The sequence below is a fragment of the Camarhynchus parvulus genome, chromosome 2 (assembly GCF_901933205.1).
Source record: "Camarhynchus parvulus chromosome 2, STF_HiC, whole genome shotgun sequence".
Taxonomy (NCBI): domain Eukaryota; kingdom Metazoa; phylum Chordata; class Aves; order Passeriformes; family Thraupidae; genus Camarhynchus; species Camarhynchus parvulus.
In genome coordinates this window covers 93586467-93604581 of record NC_044572.1, presented here as the reverse complement: position 1 = coordinate 93604581, position 18115 = coordinate 93586467, and the positions used below count along the sequence as shown (strand labels likewise).

At 38.5% G+C, this 18115-nt stretch overlaps 1 protein-coding gene across 4 annotated transcripts in view; it reads left to right on the top strand.

Annotated features, from left to right (window-relative positions):
- The window catches only part of ZNF407 (zinc finger protein 407), a 334309-nt gene extending 316451 nt beyond the window's left edge, over positions 1 to 17858 (top strand). For all 4 annotated transcript variants that reach the window (XM_030971008.1, XM_030971009.1, XM_030971006.1 and 1 more), the window contains exon 9: positions 15322 to 17858. In XM_030971008.1, coding sequence (XP_030826868.1) covers positions 15322 to 16673 — 1352 coding nt within the window. In that variant the 3' untranslated portion in view covers positions 16674 to 17858. The remainder of the gene's footprint in view (positions 1 to 15321) is intronic.
- Positions 17859 to 18115: the final 257 nt, after the last annotated feature.

The window sequence follows — 18115 nt, the reverse complement described above, 5'->3', positions numbered from 1 at the left end:
AAGTGCAAATCATGGGTCCATCACAGTAATAGAAGTACTTGATCTGCTGGCCAAGTAAGGATTTCTAGAAGGTCATGGGTACTGGATAACTGCAATGTGGAACAGTCAGGCTTCTCAAATCCCTTGTGGCCCAGTGTCAGTGGCACTGTCAGTGTGGTACTGCATGATGCCTCAGCAATGGCTAATGGTTTCTGTACATGCAGATTTGGGTATCGAATTCAAGGCATTCACATTTGAAAATGTAGATCTTAAGGACTTCACAGCTTGTTATGCCTTTTCAGTCATGTATGTCTGTCCTCAGAAACAGGAGCTTTCTTGAGATGACTGGCTAAAGTTATGGAGAGAGTTGCTTTCAAAGTTGGGTTTTCTGATGTTTGCAGCACATCTAGATGGTACCTCAACTGTAGGAACCAAACTACCCTCAAACCATCCCAACATATAATTCTTTAAATATTTGAGTTCAAATTCTTAATGTTGCTGTGAATCGATTCATAAAAGAAAAAGAAAGGATGTTGAGAAAGAGCTATTGCAATTGCCCTTCTTTCTTGTTGTTGTGTGTTAGCTACATTATCTCCCAACCTCTTTTTGAGCAGTTATTTAAGTAAAACTTGGTGTTACATTTCTTTTTATTACAAATGCTATTTATACACAAATTGGAGCAGATCATGATGCAGCAAAGAACTTTTTATACTGCATAGATTGTGCAGCAAAATAGTGCTTTATCAGCATTGCATGCCTCAGTGAAGAATGTTTTGCTGTTTTAAATCTCATCATTATGAGAAGAATTTATTATCTGGATACAAAGATTTTACTGGAAACTATTGAGCTAGGCTGTTGTCATCTAACTGAAAATGAAATCATGTTCATGATAATTAGACAGGGGGATTAATGAAAAACCCACACTATATCTACTGTTTACATACAACCTCAGAGATCTACTTTATCAGTTAGAACATGGTCACATTTATTTTTGCTTCCTTGTCATGGGACAATCCCAAAAATTATGGGCAATCCTTTGCCCTTCTGCACTTAAACTCCTTGTCTACAAACACGATGCAAAGTGAGGATGGTTGAGGTTTCGTGGAGACAAAGTACATGGTGTGACAGGCCCGTCTGTGCCAGCTTTATGAAACAGAAGTGCCCAGTATGACCATCCTTGTCTTGTGTTCACACAACGCCGCTCAGGCCAAGGGTTTGTGAGCACTGCTGGCGGAGTCCGCAAACCTCGGTTTACCTGACTGCTTCCTCTCCTGAGCTGTTGGTTCTCAGTTGCAGTGCAAGCCTCCCTGCCCCCACAATTTCCTCCCTTTACCCAGCCTTTGTCCCCAGATGAATCTGAGGTAGAACCTCCTAGCAATTTTCCAAGGTTTTGGGCTCAAAGACTAAACTAATTTATTTTTGAATTGCAGATCAAACATAAACTGCAAAGAAGCATTTAATCAGTTAGGAGAAACAAGGGTATGGCTTGTTTAAGTCCCAGAATCCATAAACCTGTAATGATTTTATTATATTGGTGTCAGTTTTCATTATTTTCATAAATGGGTGTTCCCTGCTTAATGCATGATATTTGCATCTGATGAACCAACGAGTTTAAACATGGTTTGTTTTAATGCTTTGTGAATTTGCATCCAAATTCATCAGAAGTAATTCTATTTGAAATCACACAGGGCTAAACACAGTGGTTGTAAATCCATTTGAATTGAGATGCCAGAATCAGCCCATTAATCTACAAATCTGCAATATAATTTTAGTATGGTTGGTGGGCTTTGGGTCTGTTTTTTGGTGATGAGGCTGTGGGGATACCAAGTGCATGTGTGGGAGGGGAAGTGTTTGATGAGGTTGTGATAAATTGACCAAGTGGGAGTATATCTTTGTTATGGAAACTGGCCTGTGAAAGGAACATATAAAAGGCCAGAGACCATGGTTTGAGCATGTCTGTAACTGCCACTTGAGGTAGTGGCACCAGGAGAAAGCAAGTCTGTCAAATAAGCAGATTCCCATATAGTTACGATGATAGAGATCGGCATCAACACCTTCCATTCTGTCTTCAGAGTGTCAGAGTTTACCCAGAGCTTGAAGTAGTACTAAAGCCTGCATTTAGTATTTGAAGTCCTCTTGCTAAACACTCTGTTACCTTGGATTTTTCTGTGGTCTTTTGTTAAAAAGGAAATGAATAAATGCAGCAAGGTTCACCTCCAACAGAAAAAGGCTGGTTTTGGAAGGAGTGGAGGGGGCTGTACTATAGCAAACAGTGCTTCATTTCTTGAAAGCTGTAGAAGAATCTGTATTTCTTTCAGAGAAAATGGAGAATTAGGTTAATTTCTGTGTTCTTAAATAGACTGAAATGTCTGAAATTAAGATGTTTGTTTAAGCTAATAGTTACCAGATTTGAAGATAAATATATCATTGTCTGCAAGTGCGAAAGAATGTATGTATGAGGGGCGATTACTCTCTAAGAAAAAAGGTTTATCAACAACATTTTCCACACTACACATACTTCTGAAATGTAATAATGAAGTTTTGGAGAAAGCTATTTAAAGAAAGTAAATGATACATGTTAAAAATACAGACATGCTTAGTTATCCATAATGTGCATTAACCTTTTTAAAGGAAGGTATTCATTCATTCATTTGAATAGGTGACAATTCAAAATGGAATTCAGCTGATACTTTTGAAAATATTGATGTAATTATTTTGCTTAGTTATAATCAAGCTGAATTCAGTTTGAGAGGTATGTGTTTGGCTAAGTGATATTTAGCTAAGTTTGTGTCTGCCTTCCTCTGGGAACTAGCTGTCCAGGTTTGGCCCTTGTGAAGCTGAAATTCAGGAATCTATGTCCCTCTTTTGAATGGCTTGGACTGGAGCTAATAGGGTCCAGCTTAGAAAAGCATTTAGACCTGTGCTTAGCATTAGCTCTGTGCTTAATTCCCAAAAGTCTAACTACGGGCCCCTTCTTCTGCACTTGCAAGAATTGCGATGAGTAGGAAGTCTGCCATCTGACATCTGTGAAATGAGCTGGTAGACTTGAGTCTTTTTCATAATGAACCAGTTTCCATCTCATAAAATTCTGTAATTGCAGATGGTATCAGTGGACACCTATGACAATCTCAGCAGAGATTGCAGCCCGGCATTCCTCATTATAGGGTACATGGACACTGAACTCCTCTCTGCTCATGAACGTGGGGTTGAGTCATTGACAGGGCATTATCAGGAAAATTGCAGTGATGTGACTAGAGCTTCCCAGTGGGTAAATGGAGTACCTCAACTCTTGGAGTTGACAATAGGCTCTCCTAAGAAATGATAATGCAGTGATTAAGATTTAAAACTGGGACTCAGCACACCTTGGAATTCTTGTGTGACCCTGGCAATACACTTCTTATTGTTTTCCACTTTTCTGCCTGAAAAGTTAGTATAATGCTTTTTCCATTTTTATGGTGCTATTTAGTGATAAATATGTTTCCAATTGTGAGCAATTCACGAGATACAGTTTTAGATAGATGCCATTAGATTTTAGGTCTGTTCTGTTCAGTTTGCATTTGCATGTTCTTGTGCCTAGCACTAGTGGAAAGCAGGCCAATTTTATTTTGCTTCCTAATTCTGCATTGAAGAAATCAGCTTTATGCAAAGACACCTAAAAATCTTTCATAAAATTCTCTCTATTGTTAGAGTCCCTAGAAAAAATAACGGAAAAAAAGAAAAACATTAATTTTGGATTTCTTTTAGCTTGTTTTTTTGGGCACTGATATAATTTTTTTTGTTCTGTCTGTGTAAGTTTTCATATGAGCATTTTCTTTTTATAAAGGAAATAATATCATTCAAATATCTTCAGAGTTTTTTTATTTCAGTAGAAGCACTTGAATAATGTTTAAGGGTAGTTGGAGATACAATGAAAGAAATTGTGAACTTCAGTGGGTTTTGGAGCGCTGGAACATATCCCAAAAGCTATGTCTACAGAATGTGTAAAGCCTGCCTATGACTTGCAGCGCTTTTTAACCTGTGATGCCATGGGCTGCTCCCAAGCTCTGTAATCTGCACAGATTTGAAATAACAAACCACAATGGGTCCTGGCAATTGGTCCGTTCCATGCCAGAATTTAGAAAACTCTGAGCTCACCAAACCAAAGTAGCTAGAAAAGCAATAAGAAATATTTTTTAAAGAGGTAGCTGATATAATCTTTTAACAAAAGTGTCAGCAGGAGCTCTTAGTTTCTTAGTGCTTTTGAAAATCAGATCTTCCAGGTATCTTGCTCCAGGCTTCTGGGGTTTGTTTTTTGTTTGGGGCTTTTTGGTTGGTTTTGTTGTTTTTTTTTTTTGGTGGGGATGTTGTCTGGTCTCCATTTTGTCAGATATCCCAAGATTTACTGCTTTCATAGAAATGATCATAAATTCCTCTGAAATTTTGTCTACTGTACAAAAAAATGTGAACTAAGTTCCAGCAATAGTACAAGTGCATGGCTTCATTTATGCTATGGCTAAGGGTGCTGTACCCGGTCCTAAGTATGATGGCATTCACAGCAGAATGATGGCATTCACTGCAGCCTGTACCATGCTACAGACAAGTGAACCATGGTGTTTTCAACCACTTGACATTTTTTAGTTAGCATGGTTTTAAGCATTACTTGCCTTCAGTTGGAGACAGATATAGATAATAAAACTTTGAACAAGTGCTTTCAGAGTTGAGAACTAAGTGGCATTTTAAAATATTTTACATAAATATGCTCATTATTTAATTTTTAAATAGCCACTCTTTTCCTAGTCTAAGTTGCGTCTCAGGAAGGAAAAAATCAAAAGAGCTAATGAGATGACCTGACAGAGTGGCAGGGGTTGTTTACTAGTCCATATTTGACTTGGATTCATATTTCATATGATTGACAGTCAATGCAAGTTCTTTGGGTTTTAAAACTTAAGGCACCACAGTCTTGAGTACACTTGAGTGCAGAATGGAGATGTTTACAAAAGTTATCTGAGTAGCTCCTGTAGAATCCCGTGCTGCTTTTCACTTAATTGTTCTGGAATTGTATGGATTTGCAGTATAAATGGTGATGAGCTAAGTTAAGTCATACTCTTAGCTACTGTACACTCTATTTATTCCATCTGGGAGCTTCATCATCCTGGCATCTGAAAGTGGATGAGGCAGCTGAATTGACTTCCCATTTCTCACCATGTCTAACCATCTTCCTGCAGTATGATATGAACATTCTAGTGTTTCATCAAAATAGGATTATGCTTATTGAATAGAGACAAAAATTTTCTTCCCTCTCCAGCATTTGCAGATTATGTAGCCAGAATATCTGCACTTAAACTTCCAATATTTCCATTCAAGTCAGACTTCTAACAGTTCTTGTTTCACTATTCTGAATATTCTTTAGTCAAGATCTCTCTTCTAGAAAGATCAACACATAATTTAGTTGTATCTGTACCAGAACAATGTGCAGCAGACATGCTTTTGAATGTGCAATTAAAAATTGCTTTGGCCTGTTTTCTTTTCCTGTTTTACATTTCATAAACTCATATGTAATTTGATGAACACTGTCATTCTTTACATTTCTTCAGCATTACAGTTCTCTAGGGACTTGTCTCTCATTGAATATAATTTTTGCATATTTACTTTCTCCACAAGTGCTAGTATGCAGTAGCACAAGTTTGGTCTTACATTATTATTTTCTTATTTACTTATGCTGCATCCTGGTTTTCTTTGTATTGATGTTAACGCTTCCAGTTTGGTATTAGCTCCCTGTGCCATCTAAAAGCTGTTGATTTCTACTTCTAGTTAAGCAACAATTTAGGTAGCCTTGTTAAAAGAGTAATTATTCAGCTCTTGAACACACAACTTTGCAGCCAAGTGCAAGCAACATGGTAAGGAGGTTGTGAGCCCTTTGGGAAAGCTGCAGTTCAACAGTTTACTTTGCATTTCCCATGCAGCTCAGTCACATAGACCATCTTGCAGTTCCTGCATCAACAGTGTTCAGCAACAGCCCAGAAGGTACCAGCTTTGGTATCTTTTGTCTTGCTTTACCTATGTCCTGCCTTGTGCTTTCTAACACTGGAAGTGGAAGACAGTTCATTTAAGTGCTACTCTATCAGTAGCACTGAAAATATGTTTCTGTCAACAGAAAGGTCAATTACATGAACAGCTCTTCCTTTGAAGATATTTTGGAAACATCCTGCTTCCATACTACACCAGAAGTGAATCATGAAAAGAAGACTTTTTCATGAACTTGACCCTTGAAAGTGGTATAAAACTTACCCATCTCTCCAGCCTCTATGTACCCATCTATCCAACCTCCCAGAACCAGCAAGTACCCCTGCTTCATGCTTCCTAAATAATCCCAGCATTACTGCCAGGTCTGTGACACTTTGAGGGCAAAAGTCAGCATGTTTTCTGGCGTTCATCACTTTGGGCATGGTAAGCCTTGATGCTGTCAAGTGCCTCAGGAGGAGTGAGGGGAACAAAGGGGAAGGCCTGTGCATTGAAACTGTCCCACCTATAACCAGCCCTATTCCTTCCTCCTCATATGTTGTCATCCTGCACTGAGACTGACTATTGGGGCTGGGAAATCTGATGTCAGAAGTTTGGGAGCTGCCTTCACAATTAATTCACCTTCATCTTAAGCCACGTACCACTGTGGAGACGGCTGTACTCAGGGCTGATCCTGTGTTGTGGTTGCACATGTGAGGCTGAAGCGTCTAATCATGTTGGGGTTTTCTCCAAAACACAGCTTGGCATGACCTACAGCTTTCAGACTAAATTGTTGTAGTGCTCCTTTCGAGCTGTAGGTCTATTGTGAAAATACATAAACATTATTTGCCACTGGCGTTACACTTGTTGTTGTAAAAGCAAAGAAACAGATCTTTCTCCCCTGAAAACCTGTAAAGTGAAAACTATAAAACCCTCTTTCCTTGTTTTCCTCTGAAACTGGTTGTAATGCTCTCTTCTTCACACTCTGCCAGACTACAGCTAAACTAAATGTGTGTCCCTCCTCCAGTTTTCTTTCCTGTGTTCCCAAGCAGGTGAGAGACTAAAAGGAAAATATCAACTGTATGTCAGTGCCTAGGTAAAAAGCTGCAAAATTAAGTTATGAAGCTTGCTTTTTTAGCAAAATCTCATATTGAGCCAGTATAGTTCCTTGCTCATGGCAGTTTATTGCTTCTATTCGTGCAAATCAGGAATCATTCCAGTATGCTTTTGATGAAGTCCACAGAAGAGACCATGCTCATGTCCTCCAATGTTTTGGACATTGAAACAGAGTATTTTTTTCCAAGTAAGATAATGCATTAATTCCTTCACTTAGTAGATGAGCATTAGCTTTTGATATAAGCCATCCCTTAGACTCCTGACACTTTGCATGCTGGGCAGTCTTGTCCTTGAAGTTACTGTAGTGCACAATGATCAGAACTTAGTGCTGATGTTTTGTAAGCATTTACCAGCAGTGTCTTGGCAGAGGGTGACCTCCAGTACTGTCTCTAAACATTTTCAATTTACAGACTCAAGAATTTTTGCTGCCTTTGCCTCTCATTCTTTTGAGGAGGTCAGCCCTTTATGAATTTGCCACAAGAAAGAAGTTCAGAATACCCTATATACTTAAAAAGCTTAATAGGAATATAGCCACAATGAACACATGACATACAATTCATTTTAATATTTATAGAAGAAATTCATGTTGTTTTAAGTGTACACAAGCAGCTGCTGTCATTTGGCTATGAGCAGATGTTAGACCTCCGAAAGCTTCACTGATAATTAAAATACTAACAGTTAGTGTTTTACCCCAGCTGCAGGTTCTGTTTACTGTAAATTTGATTTTAATGGTGCCTCTGTGCAGTTATTGAATAGAGGTTTGTTTTCTACTATACATGCAAAAGTGTCTACAATGAAGACAAATGGTTATTTCCCATAATTTACTCTGGAAAGATATGAATATAGCTGTAACATAGTTGAATTTATAAATGAAATACAGATATGACTATCACATTTGAAATGGTAGTTTCTGCTGTCTGAACTAACAAAAAGAACTAGGAAACTTACTATTTGTAGTTATTCCCAAGCATTCCTCCTAAAAATGCTGTGTTTTTTAAATGGGTTGAGATGTGCCCTCAAGCAAAGAACAGGTGCTTCTTTTTACTGAAAGGGTGCATAAATCAGAATAGATAAATACAGAGAATCATGATACTCATAGTTGATAGGTGTGCCGAAGAATATAATTTCTGCTTGATCATTTAACAGCATGATGTTTTATTTTGGGTATCCCTTACAAGTGTCTGTTCTCTTTTTTTCATATATGTACATCAAACGTTAGGGAAGGCCAGCCATTTTCAGAATTGTTAATCCCAAGGGCCTGATTATGCAAACACAATGCATAATGCAAGCAACCATGTTTAGTCCCTTTGAGACTATTGAGGCTAACTATGGCAGTAAGCACTACGCTTGATAAATAAATGTTTATAAAACCAAGATCTGAATGTATATATTCTTGGAAAACAAAAACTTCGGCTGAGATAACAATGACAAAAAGGTTTTTTTTCCCTTTTTTTGACAAAGCCCTTTTTCTCCTTTTTTAGTGTTTGGGACTAGACCTATTTCAGAAATCCAGATCATTTTCCCTTGGGTTTTTTTTTTTCCCTCATTTTTCTCATATTAGTGTATTATTCTTCATATTATATTATGTGTTTTGTCTGCTTAGGAAACAGAAATCTCTGGTTTGACCAAGTGCAACCAGAACCCCTTGAAATTGGGATTCTGATTTAGAAGTGCTAAAAATGCACTCTCCATTTGCACTGCAGGGGATAAAACAGAAAGAGTGCATCCGAGTATCATCACTGTCAGTTGTTCCCAAACTGAGGGCCAGAGTAGTCTTTGAAGCTGGACTGCCAAGAAATGTCCAGACTGGCTATCCTTATCTCAAGCTGCTAAATTGCACTGGAAGACATAGCTGAAATACTCCAGATATATTCCCGATGCTGCTTGCCCGTGTAGGTAATTGCTGCATATGCCACATAGAGGCTTTTACTCACACATCAGAGTTGAGAGGAGCAGCCTGCATGGTGGCAAACAGGTAAAGAGAAAAGTGGTTTGCAAGTAAACCAGTTACTTTGCAGGTTAGGCAGCGGTAAATTCAGCATGTTAACACTGTACATGTTTGCCACGATCAACGGGAGTTTTGATATGTATATTTTTTATTTGCATTCTGTCTGTAACACTGGGCTCTATAATATGCATTTTTGACCTTGAGTGCAGGAAAAGAGAAACTGAAATTTTTCCTAGAGAAGGCCTTTTCCCAAAGGTTAATTAGACACTGAAGGGAAGCTAAACCAAACCAAACAAACTGCCTAAACGCCCTAACTGAACAGCTTGGCTATTTAATTTGGTGGTTGTCTTTTTCTTTTGTGTCTTTTTGTGGCCATTGACATAGTTCTGTGAGGTAAAAATAGCAAGCAGGAAATTTCAGTCTGTTTTTCAAAAGAAAAAATATAACAAGAGTACTTTCTTTCACATTTTTAGAAAGCTAAAGGACGTCTGCTGTTTTTTAAGATACCTGAAATGTTAAAACTTCATCCTTTATTCAAGCACTTCTTAAAAGACCTTGAAGTTTCCAAACATGATTGAGTGGTTAAGGACAAAACTAGAAGCTAAGGCTGTTTTGAGTTTCAGCATTGAAACATGACATTACTGGATTTTTAAGCAGAAAATAAACTATGAACATTATTTGGGATTTTTTTTCTAGGGTTTTTTTTCAGAAATAATATAATGAAAGGGGGGAAAATGAAGCCTCGTCGTATTGGTTTCTCTTGAGATTTACGTAATTTGTGTCAATGGTGGAATTTTTTTATGTCTCTTAGGGAGCTGGTAAGTCCCCTATAGGTATACTTATTTGTATTGCTTTACAAATATTTGCTGCCTTTGTGGACATAATAGCTGTAACAGGGCCATTTTGGATTGCTGATTTATTTCACTTCTCGGTTTGACCCATCATATTTTCTTTCCTTCAGCAGAAGACACGAATGAGCCTTCACAACCTCTTATTTAGTAGCTTAACTAGCTGGTTTAAAAAATGCTGACCCATACATTGCTTGCACATAAAAGCTTGCAAATGATAAAGAATAGTTTGTACTATGGTCTAGGAACAGAGATCTGAAAAATGCATTTTATTATTATGGCCTCTGAAAATCAGGGAAATCCCAAATTATGCCACAGTTCTTAGACTGTACTTAATTAATTGAAGTAGAGGTAGATCATTACAAAAATAATTGAATGAAAACAGAGTAGAAACTTGTAACTTGATCAAGGCATAAGTTATATTACTTTATGAATTGGAAAAGTAGACTTACTGTACCATTCAAAATATTGTATTGCTGCCATGTAGACAATAACTTTTAAAATAAGAAAATCAGTAGCTTGTTCAAGTGATGTTGGACATAAGGAGATTTTTAAAAATATTTTAAATTTCTTACAGGATGCATTTAATTGAAGGAAAGGAAGTTTCTTTGCATTCACATCATTTAATATTTGTTGCATTTTGTCAGACGCGAAATGTTTGTTTGTGTCAATAAATAATATACCTAATGACCAAAGTATGAAAAATTAAGTGTTGCTGAATAGGGGACTATAAATCAGGCCTCCTAGAACTTTTACAGAAAAGGAAAAATAGCTGTTTTAAGCTAGCTGTGTAAATGCAGATCATTTCCGTCGTCATAATAGATTATTTCATTTATGACTTACTGCTTTGTCCTAAAGGTGCTCCTTGTGAAGGATGTCCTCAGCCCAGCCTCACCACACACAGCCGCTTGCTGCAAGTTTTGGGGAAGGATTAGAATTCTAAAGAGGCTGCTGGCTGAGAGCAAGGTGGTGCTTTACATATAATATTAGCCCAGGCTTTCCTCACGCGTTGCGCGTTTCTTTCTGAGACAAGTCTCCTTAATGCCATCTTTATCTGCTACACGATGCATGAAATCTACTTTCTGTTTTAGAACTGCAGCTGACCCCCGACCCCACGAGTGGCGCCACAATGTGACCTTTCTATTGTCATCAGCTTTCATTCTCCTGAAAATTCTATGAATTTTTATTACAAGTTTTTTTAAACCAAGCTGAGGCTTCAACAAATTACTTGACACAGATGAGATGAAGTTGTTGAAGTAGTGTTAGATAAGTTTTACAGCCAGCATGTGTGCTGCTGAACAGTACAAAGCCAGTGTCCTACAATGTCATACACCAGTAACTGCTGAGCCTACTATTGGATAAATACATCATTTTATGGAACATTGATTGTTCTATAAACCCAATGGAGTATTATGCTCTATGATCAAACCATTTAGATTGTGTGTAGAGCACAGAAAATGCCATATTCAGGATGGTACTAAAAGTGCCATTTGTGTATTTTATGGATGTCATTACGGGGGAAACTTCTCTCTGTAGGCCCTGTTTACTGCAAAATTTTTTAGTCTGTAATGACATTTTTCATTCACAACGTATGCCTTCAAGAGAGGGGGCCCTTGTTTTATTTGTTTCATTCGAGTTTACTGCACAAATCCTGTACATTTTAATTAAATGTAAGCTTAACAAAAGAATAAGGTATTTATTCTGCAGGGAACAAATGATGACAGTAACAAAAGAATAAAACAGACACACAAAAGGAAGTCAGGTATTGAGTAAGAGAGAGGGGGAAAGGTACTAAGCCCTATTTCTACTTTCCCAGACACACATTAAACATCAAAGCATTTCTTTTCGCCCTATTTCAGGAGTTTGTGGTCTCAGAGAATTAAAATAACCTGTGAATATGGATTTAATGTCTAAAATGTCCTGACATTTTCAAATAAAAAACTAACAGTCGCTCAGGACTCCAACTGATAAATAATGGCTCTGCTGAAATGACAGACGTCTTGGAAAGAAACCAATTCTCTGATCATTGCACCCCTAGATATGAAACACCTCCTTACAAATTGTCTGAATATGAGCTCTTGTATCATTATATTTTGTCATTTTAATGCCTATTTGTGTATCTTTTTAATTTGCAATGACATGCAATCAGCAACAAGTCCACTTTTCCCAATATTAATGTGGGCTTGTATTGCAGCTTATGCTTGCCATGTCAGCCAACACTTACCCCTTCTCTTTAACTGTTAAGAGGGGGTGAGAGGCAGGCTGGGTTTACTGGGACAACATGGTTTGTTGCTACATACAGTTCAATAATGTGATGTTCCTTAAATACATAAAAATTCCTACAAATGTTGTGTTGGATTCCAGTGCTTCATTATAAGAATAGCAGCTAAGCCTCAAAATCTGTTGTTTTCTAAATATCTTCCCTACTTGGCTTTTCACTGTTGAAACAAAAGAAAACCAGTAAAATCTGCAATTCATATTTACCATGAAAAATCACTAAAATTGAAGTTGATGTTCCCAGTAAATTCTTGGTCATAGTCCAGTTAAAATTTAAAGTTACAGTAGATTCACATTAGTTTAAATGACACTTGAACTTCTACACAGCTCAACATTAATTCATTATAGTTGAAATGGAAGAATCGTCAGTGGGTGAATCTTTTACAATCTGATTGAGGCTGTTACATTTTATAGGAGCCATTTTTCAAAGCAGTACTGACAGCACTCGAAGTTATTAAATTGCTGAATCAAAAGATGGACCTGCAATCGCATTTATGAACTGTGATGGAATAGCTGGGGTTGCACTGAGCTGAGGTTAAGATGTTGGTGTAGTTAAGCTTCATCACACCCCTTAGTGACAGCAGTATTTACCCATGTAGTTTACTTTAATGGTCAGGAAGTGGCTTAACTCACCTCTGGATTCAAATAGATTAAGTAAGCAGTCAGAATGGCATAATTATCAGTGCTGCGAGGGATTCACCGGATAGCTCTTCACCCAGGAGACTTCCCATTCAATTGCACAGTAAAGACTGGAGTTGCATAGATTCACAGGCATGGCATTTATTTCAGGAGATGAAAACAGGGTGAATTTCCTTTTTCTTTCCCTTCCCCAGACCAGAGCTTCTCCTCAATACACTGATGCTGTGTCCTGTACGTAAATTATTATGATCTTTGGAGAAAGATGTCATGATTTTAGTGTATGTGCATGTGAAAATTATCACTGTAGAGCTATTTTGATTTTGAAATCCAGTGGAAAATGCATGATTTGTGGAGTTATTTTGATTTTGTGCCACATCATTGCCAGGCTCCTCTTTTATCTTGTCAACAAAGCAAGATTCCTGAGAGAATTAATTACTTATACTCTATTACAAAATGTGGAGGATAATTGTCATTTTATGTTGATTTCCCCTTCCTACTTTTCTGCTCTTTTGGGGGTCATGTGAATGTCAGTGCCTACAGAGAGCACAGGAAAAGTGGGAATAAGAACCAGTTGTATACCACAGTAAGCTTACTTCTTGCTTATACCTGACAAGGTGTACTTCAATTGCATGGGCCAGATTTTTATGCAGCATCACCTGTAAACACTCTAATGGTTTAAATTGTTAATTTCCTATTCCAAAGAAAAGAAAAAACCTGCCTTGCAAACTAGGAATAGGAAAGTATGACGTCAGTTTAGACTTGTGAAGGTGATTTGCAGCCTTTCAGCTTGACAAAATTACTTCTTCGTGCTTCACAGTACAGTTCTCTACCAGAAGCTCTGTAATTGAAAAAAGGATGGATGGATGGATGGATGGATGGATGGATGGATGGATGGATGGATGGATAGATAGATAGATAGATAGATAGATAGATAGATAGATAGATAGATAGATAGATAGATAGATAGCAGTGTAAGACCTCGGTCTTTTAATTATTGATGTTATTTTGGAATTTTAGCCTGATATGCCCCTTAACATAGCAAGCTGCTAGAGTCTGCAAGGCACCAAGTATTCAGTTTTGGAGTAAATCAGCTTCTACGTGTGAACTTTACCTTTAAGCAAATGAGTCTGTTTTTTAGAGCCCATTTTAATTCTCTGTGGGATCAGGGTCTGACAGCTCTATGCTTTGACATGAAAGAGCCCCCTTAGACCAGCTTTAGTATAATTTTCTTGGTCTCTTGAGTTCAATGAAGCACATTGTTCACTAGAACTGGCTTGGAAAGTACAGTGCTAGTCTGAAATTTCACTTTAAGTGTTGCTTTTTTTTCTTGCCTGTTTTTATCCCAAGCAAGCCATGGCATATTTATTTGTGTTAGTGGTAAGAAGCTGCACCTGTTATTCCAGAGATGTGATTTCAGTTTAAGTGCATTTAAACTGGAGTGTGGATATGGGCAGTTTCAGCAGCATAGGCTTAATCAGCCTTCCCAAGGCCCATGTGCCATTAGACCTGACCTTGTTTGCGATGTCCAGCACCCACTCTTCTCTCTGTGTACACGAGTTGTGTCCCACAGCTTGCTCCTAGCACACAGAGGAGCTTCCTGGGTGCTTCTGGAGGGCACTGCCATGGGGAGACAGGGAGGGATAAAGCCGTCCTTCTGTGGACATCCACAAAGCCGGCCACAGGGTCCTCTCCTTTATGTCTTCCCAAAAACATGTAGGCCATGCTTGGAGGGTGATGGCCTTGAATTTGTACAGCCTTGGGCACCATTTGCCTTGCTGAAGCTTTGTTGTTAGTGCTGAGAATTGAGAAGGAAACCTTCAATGACACAAAACCAAACTGGGCAGTGCAGCAAGCAGCTGGAATATGGAGGTTACATGTATTATAGTTTGTTAATTTATTTAATGCAGAAATAATTAAGATATGTAATTGGGGCTTCTCTGGGTTAGATTTTATAGAACATCCTACTTAGGGTAAGAAAACTACCAAGTGTTTTCACCAGGTAACTGGGTGAGTAACTGAGTCAGTCACATGAGCCGGAGAAGATGCTGGATGGAAAAGGAAGGGGAAGACAATGGCATCAAAATGACAGCATGGCAATGACCTCACCAACAAAAGCAGGATATTAAGAAGATCAGCCACACTTTCTCACGCCAAGATACGTTTAATGCAATATACAATCCAAAAATTCATTACTGAAGTACCAAAGTATCACCAATAGATTCTTCTATAAAAGATGTGGCTTTTAAGTGTATACTGTATTTATCTGGGCTTTTTTTATACAGAATATTTTTGAAAACGCATTTAAATTGTTAATAAGCTGCAGCATTGATACACTCAGCAATTATTTCAACCTGTAAATATGTTATTTGGAAAACATGCAAATTGCTTTTGTTCATTTGCTCATTTTATCTATGTTTTCTGTCAATGAAATCTAAAAATTGTCAGGGATTTTTTTTCCATTTAAGCTGCAGTTTGTTAAAGTAATGAACTGATACTTGCCATGATACCATGTTAACAGCATATTTTATCTTGCAGGCATTGTGTCTAAGTCCTATGAGTGCCGACTGAAGGGGCAAGGAGCAACCTTTGTGGAAACCACAAGCCCTTTTACCGCAGCAGGACTGGGAGATGTTTCTCCGGTGAAGGAGAAGGCCTTTCAGGGCAGCAGGAGACAGCCCCAGTCCCCTGAGGAAGTTCAGCAGTTCATTATTATTCAAGGATACGATGGCGACTTCGCCATCGACGCTTCGGTGGAAGAGACGGCAGCGGCCACCCTGCAGACCCTGGCGATGGCAGGGCAGATGGCCAGGGTGGTGCACATCACGGAGGATGGGCAAGTCATAGCCACAAACCAGAACGGCTCCCACATGAGCAGTGTGGTTCCTGAGCAGATCCTGACGGAGCAGTTGGCAGATGGTGCCACACAGGTGGTGGTGGTTGAAGGAGCGGGAGCTGACATGGAGGAGGCCGTTCAAATCGACGCGGTTCCTGACTCCAGCAGCACGGTGCTGCAGCAGATAATGCGACAGGAAGTTTTAGATGCTTCTGAGGCTACAGTCCATCCTCCGGAGTCCTCCTCAGCATTAGATGCCCTGCTTTGTGCTGTGACTGAGCTGGGTGAAGCGGAAAACAAATCCGAACTCCTTGACAGATGCAGGTCTGGTCACAAAGACTTCTTGCAAATGCCAAACCCAGAGATGCCCAGCATTCCCAGCGATGCAGAGGGACAAGAAATACAAATGTTCCACGAAGTTCAGGAGACTCAGGAAGATACCAAACCTATGGAAGTAGTGACACGGGTCATGCACCCATCGGCTATAATTGCATCTCAGGAGAGAGCTCAGGCTGCCTTTAAGAATGTGGTGCAAGGAGTGTTGCAGTTTGCTGTGTGTGACACAGCTGCGGCCGACCAGCTCATGAAAGAAGGTGTCACCCAGGTCATTGTAAATGAGGAGGGGACTGTGCATATGGTAGCTGGAGAAGGTTCTCAGATAATAATGCAGGAAGCTGGTAGCCACACGCTCAGTGTGCAGAGCGAACACATGGATTTAGTGGAGTCAGATGGGCAAATATCCCAGATCATTGTCAGTGAAGAATTAGCTCAAGCCATGGCTCAGGGTTCTGATGGTGACTTCTCTGAAGGTGCAACACACTACATTGTCACAGAATTGCCACCAGACATGCAGGATGAGCCAGGTGTGTACTCACACGCTGTGATAGAGACAGCTGGGTCCCAAGACATTCTGCAGACTGGTACTGCTATAAAAGCAGAAGCTGTAGCCCCTGATAGAGCAAGAGAACAGTTAACAAGCATGGTCATTTATACAGAGGGTGGCTCACAGGTAATTCAGGGCCAGAGAGATTATAACAAAGTACAGGAAGCATGAAGAGCTTCACTCATAGGCTGGGTGCAGAGCAGAGCTGGATATTACCAGAATCATGGAGGCACTGTATTCCTGGAACGCTTTCTGCAAAGCCTTCTCAGTAGAACTTCCTCCAAACCAGGTAACAAATACATGCCCTGCTAATAGGAGGAGTTCACTCAAGAGGATAATACAATTTTGTTACAATAGCTCTAAGAACTATTATACGTGATTTATTATACAACAAGCATACTAGGGTACAAACAGGATAAAAAGCCTCCCGCCCAAAGTAGAAATTGTTCCGTTCAGTGCTTTCTTTGTTGATGCTTTTGTCTTAATGTTGTTTTATCTCAGGGTAATTCCCTGCCTTCTGTTATTTTTGTATAACATAATCACAGGAGTAAAATAATTGCACTTATATGTACATTTTGTGAACAGATAAATATGCAAAAAAATACAAACCCCACAATAACAAGGTGAACATGTAAGCATACTTATGATATTGGGTGCCCTTCTTCATTTTAAAGTAGAACAGGTGACATTTTGCTTTCTAAAATCTTACTTTAAAACACACTTGGCTAAAAATATGTCATCAAAATAAGGAATTTTTTTCATCTAAAATGAAAGTTTTCATAATACTTTACTCTTTCATGGTAACACATTAGACTTTCCCTAAAGAAGAGCTCAAAAAAGCTACACTTCAGAAAATCCTTGATTATACATATTTGGGAAGAAGAACTTGATGCCTGTAACTTCCACTTAATTTTAGATGAGAGTCCTACATAAGAAATGTGCATTTTTTGAAAAAAATATTGTCACTGTCAGTGTTTTGCTTTTCTTGTAACTAGTGCTTCATATAAATACCATTTTGCAGTTCATTTTGTGAGCTACGTCTCAAATGTTAGGAGGATTTTTAAAGAAAATTCTGACATTGACATTAACAAGTAGAGGGAAAAAAAAGGTGACCTTGTATTTCTTGCTTAGTCCAGAATGTCAGTTATTTACTTGTGGATATACTGCAATTGTTCAATGCAAGTTCATGTTGAAAAGATTTGTTTCATGATAAAACTGCTTCTGTTTTTTAGAAAAATTGTAAAATATAAACTGGCAAGGTTTGGGGATTTTTTTTGTCTTTCAAATAAAATGTTAGCATTAAAATGAAGCATCATGATTTTTAATATTAAACAATAAACAGAACTGGCATTCAGCAGGAGCAAACGAATGCTATCTGTTATGTCTGTGCATTTTCTCTTTTCTCTTTTCCTTTCTGTGGCTTGCTAGATAGATAAAGATAAAAGAATCTAATTTCTGAAGTGTGCCTCATGCATGCTTAATATAATTGTGTAAGTGTTTAGGGTATAAGCTATTCTGACTCTAGAGATAACTGGGTTTCCTATCATGTTTAATATCTTAAAATTATCAACTGTAAGAAAGTTGGGGTGGGGTAAAACAATAGTTCCTTCCTG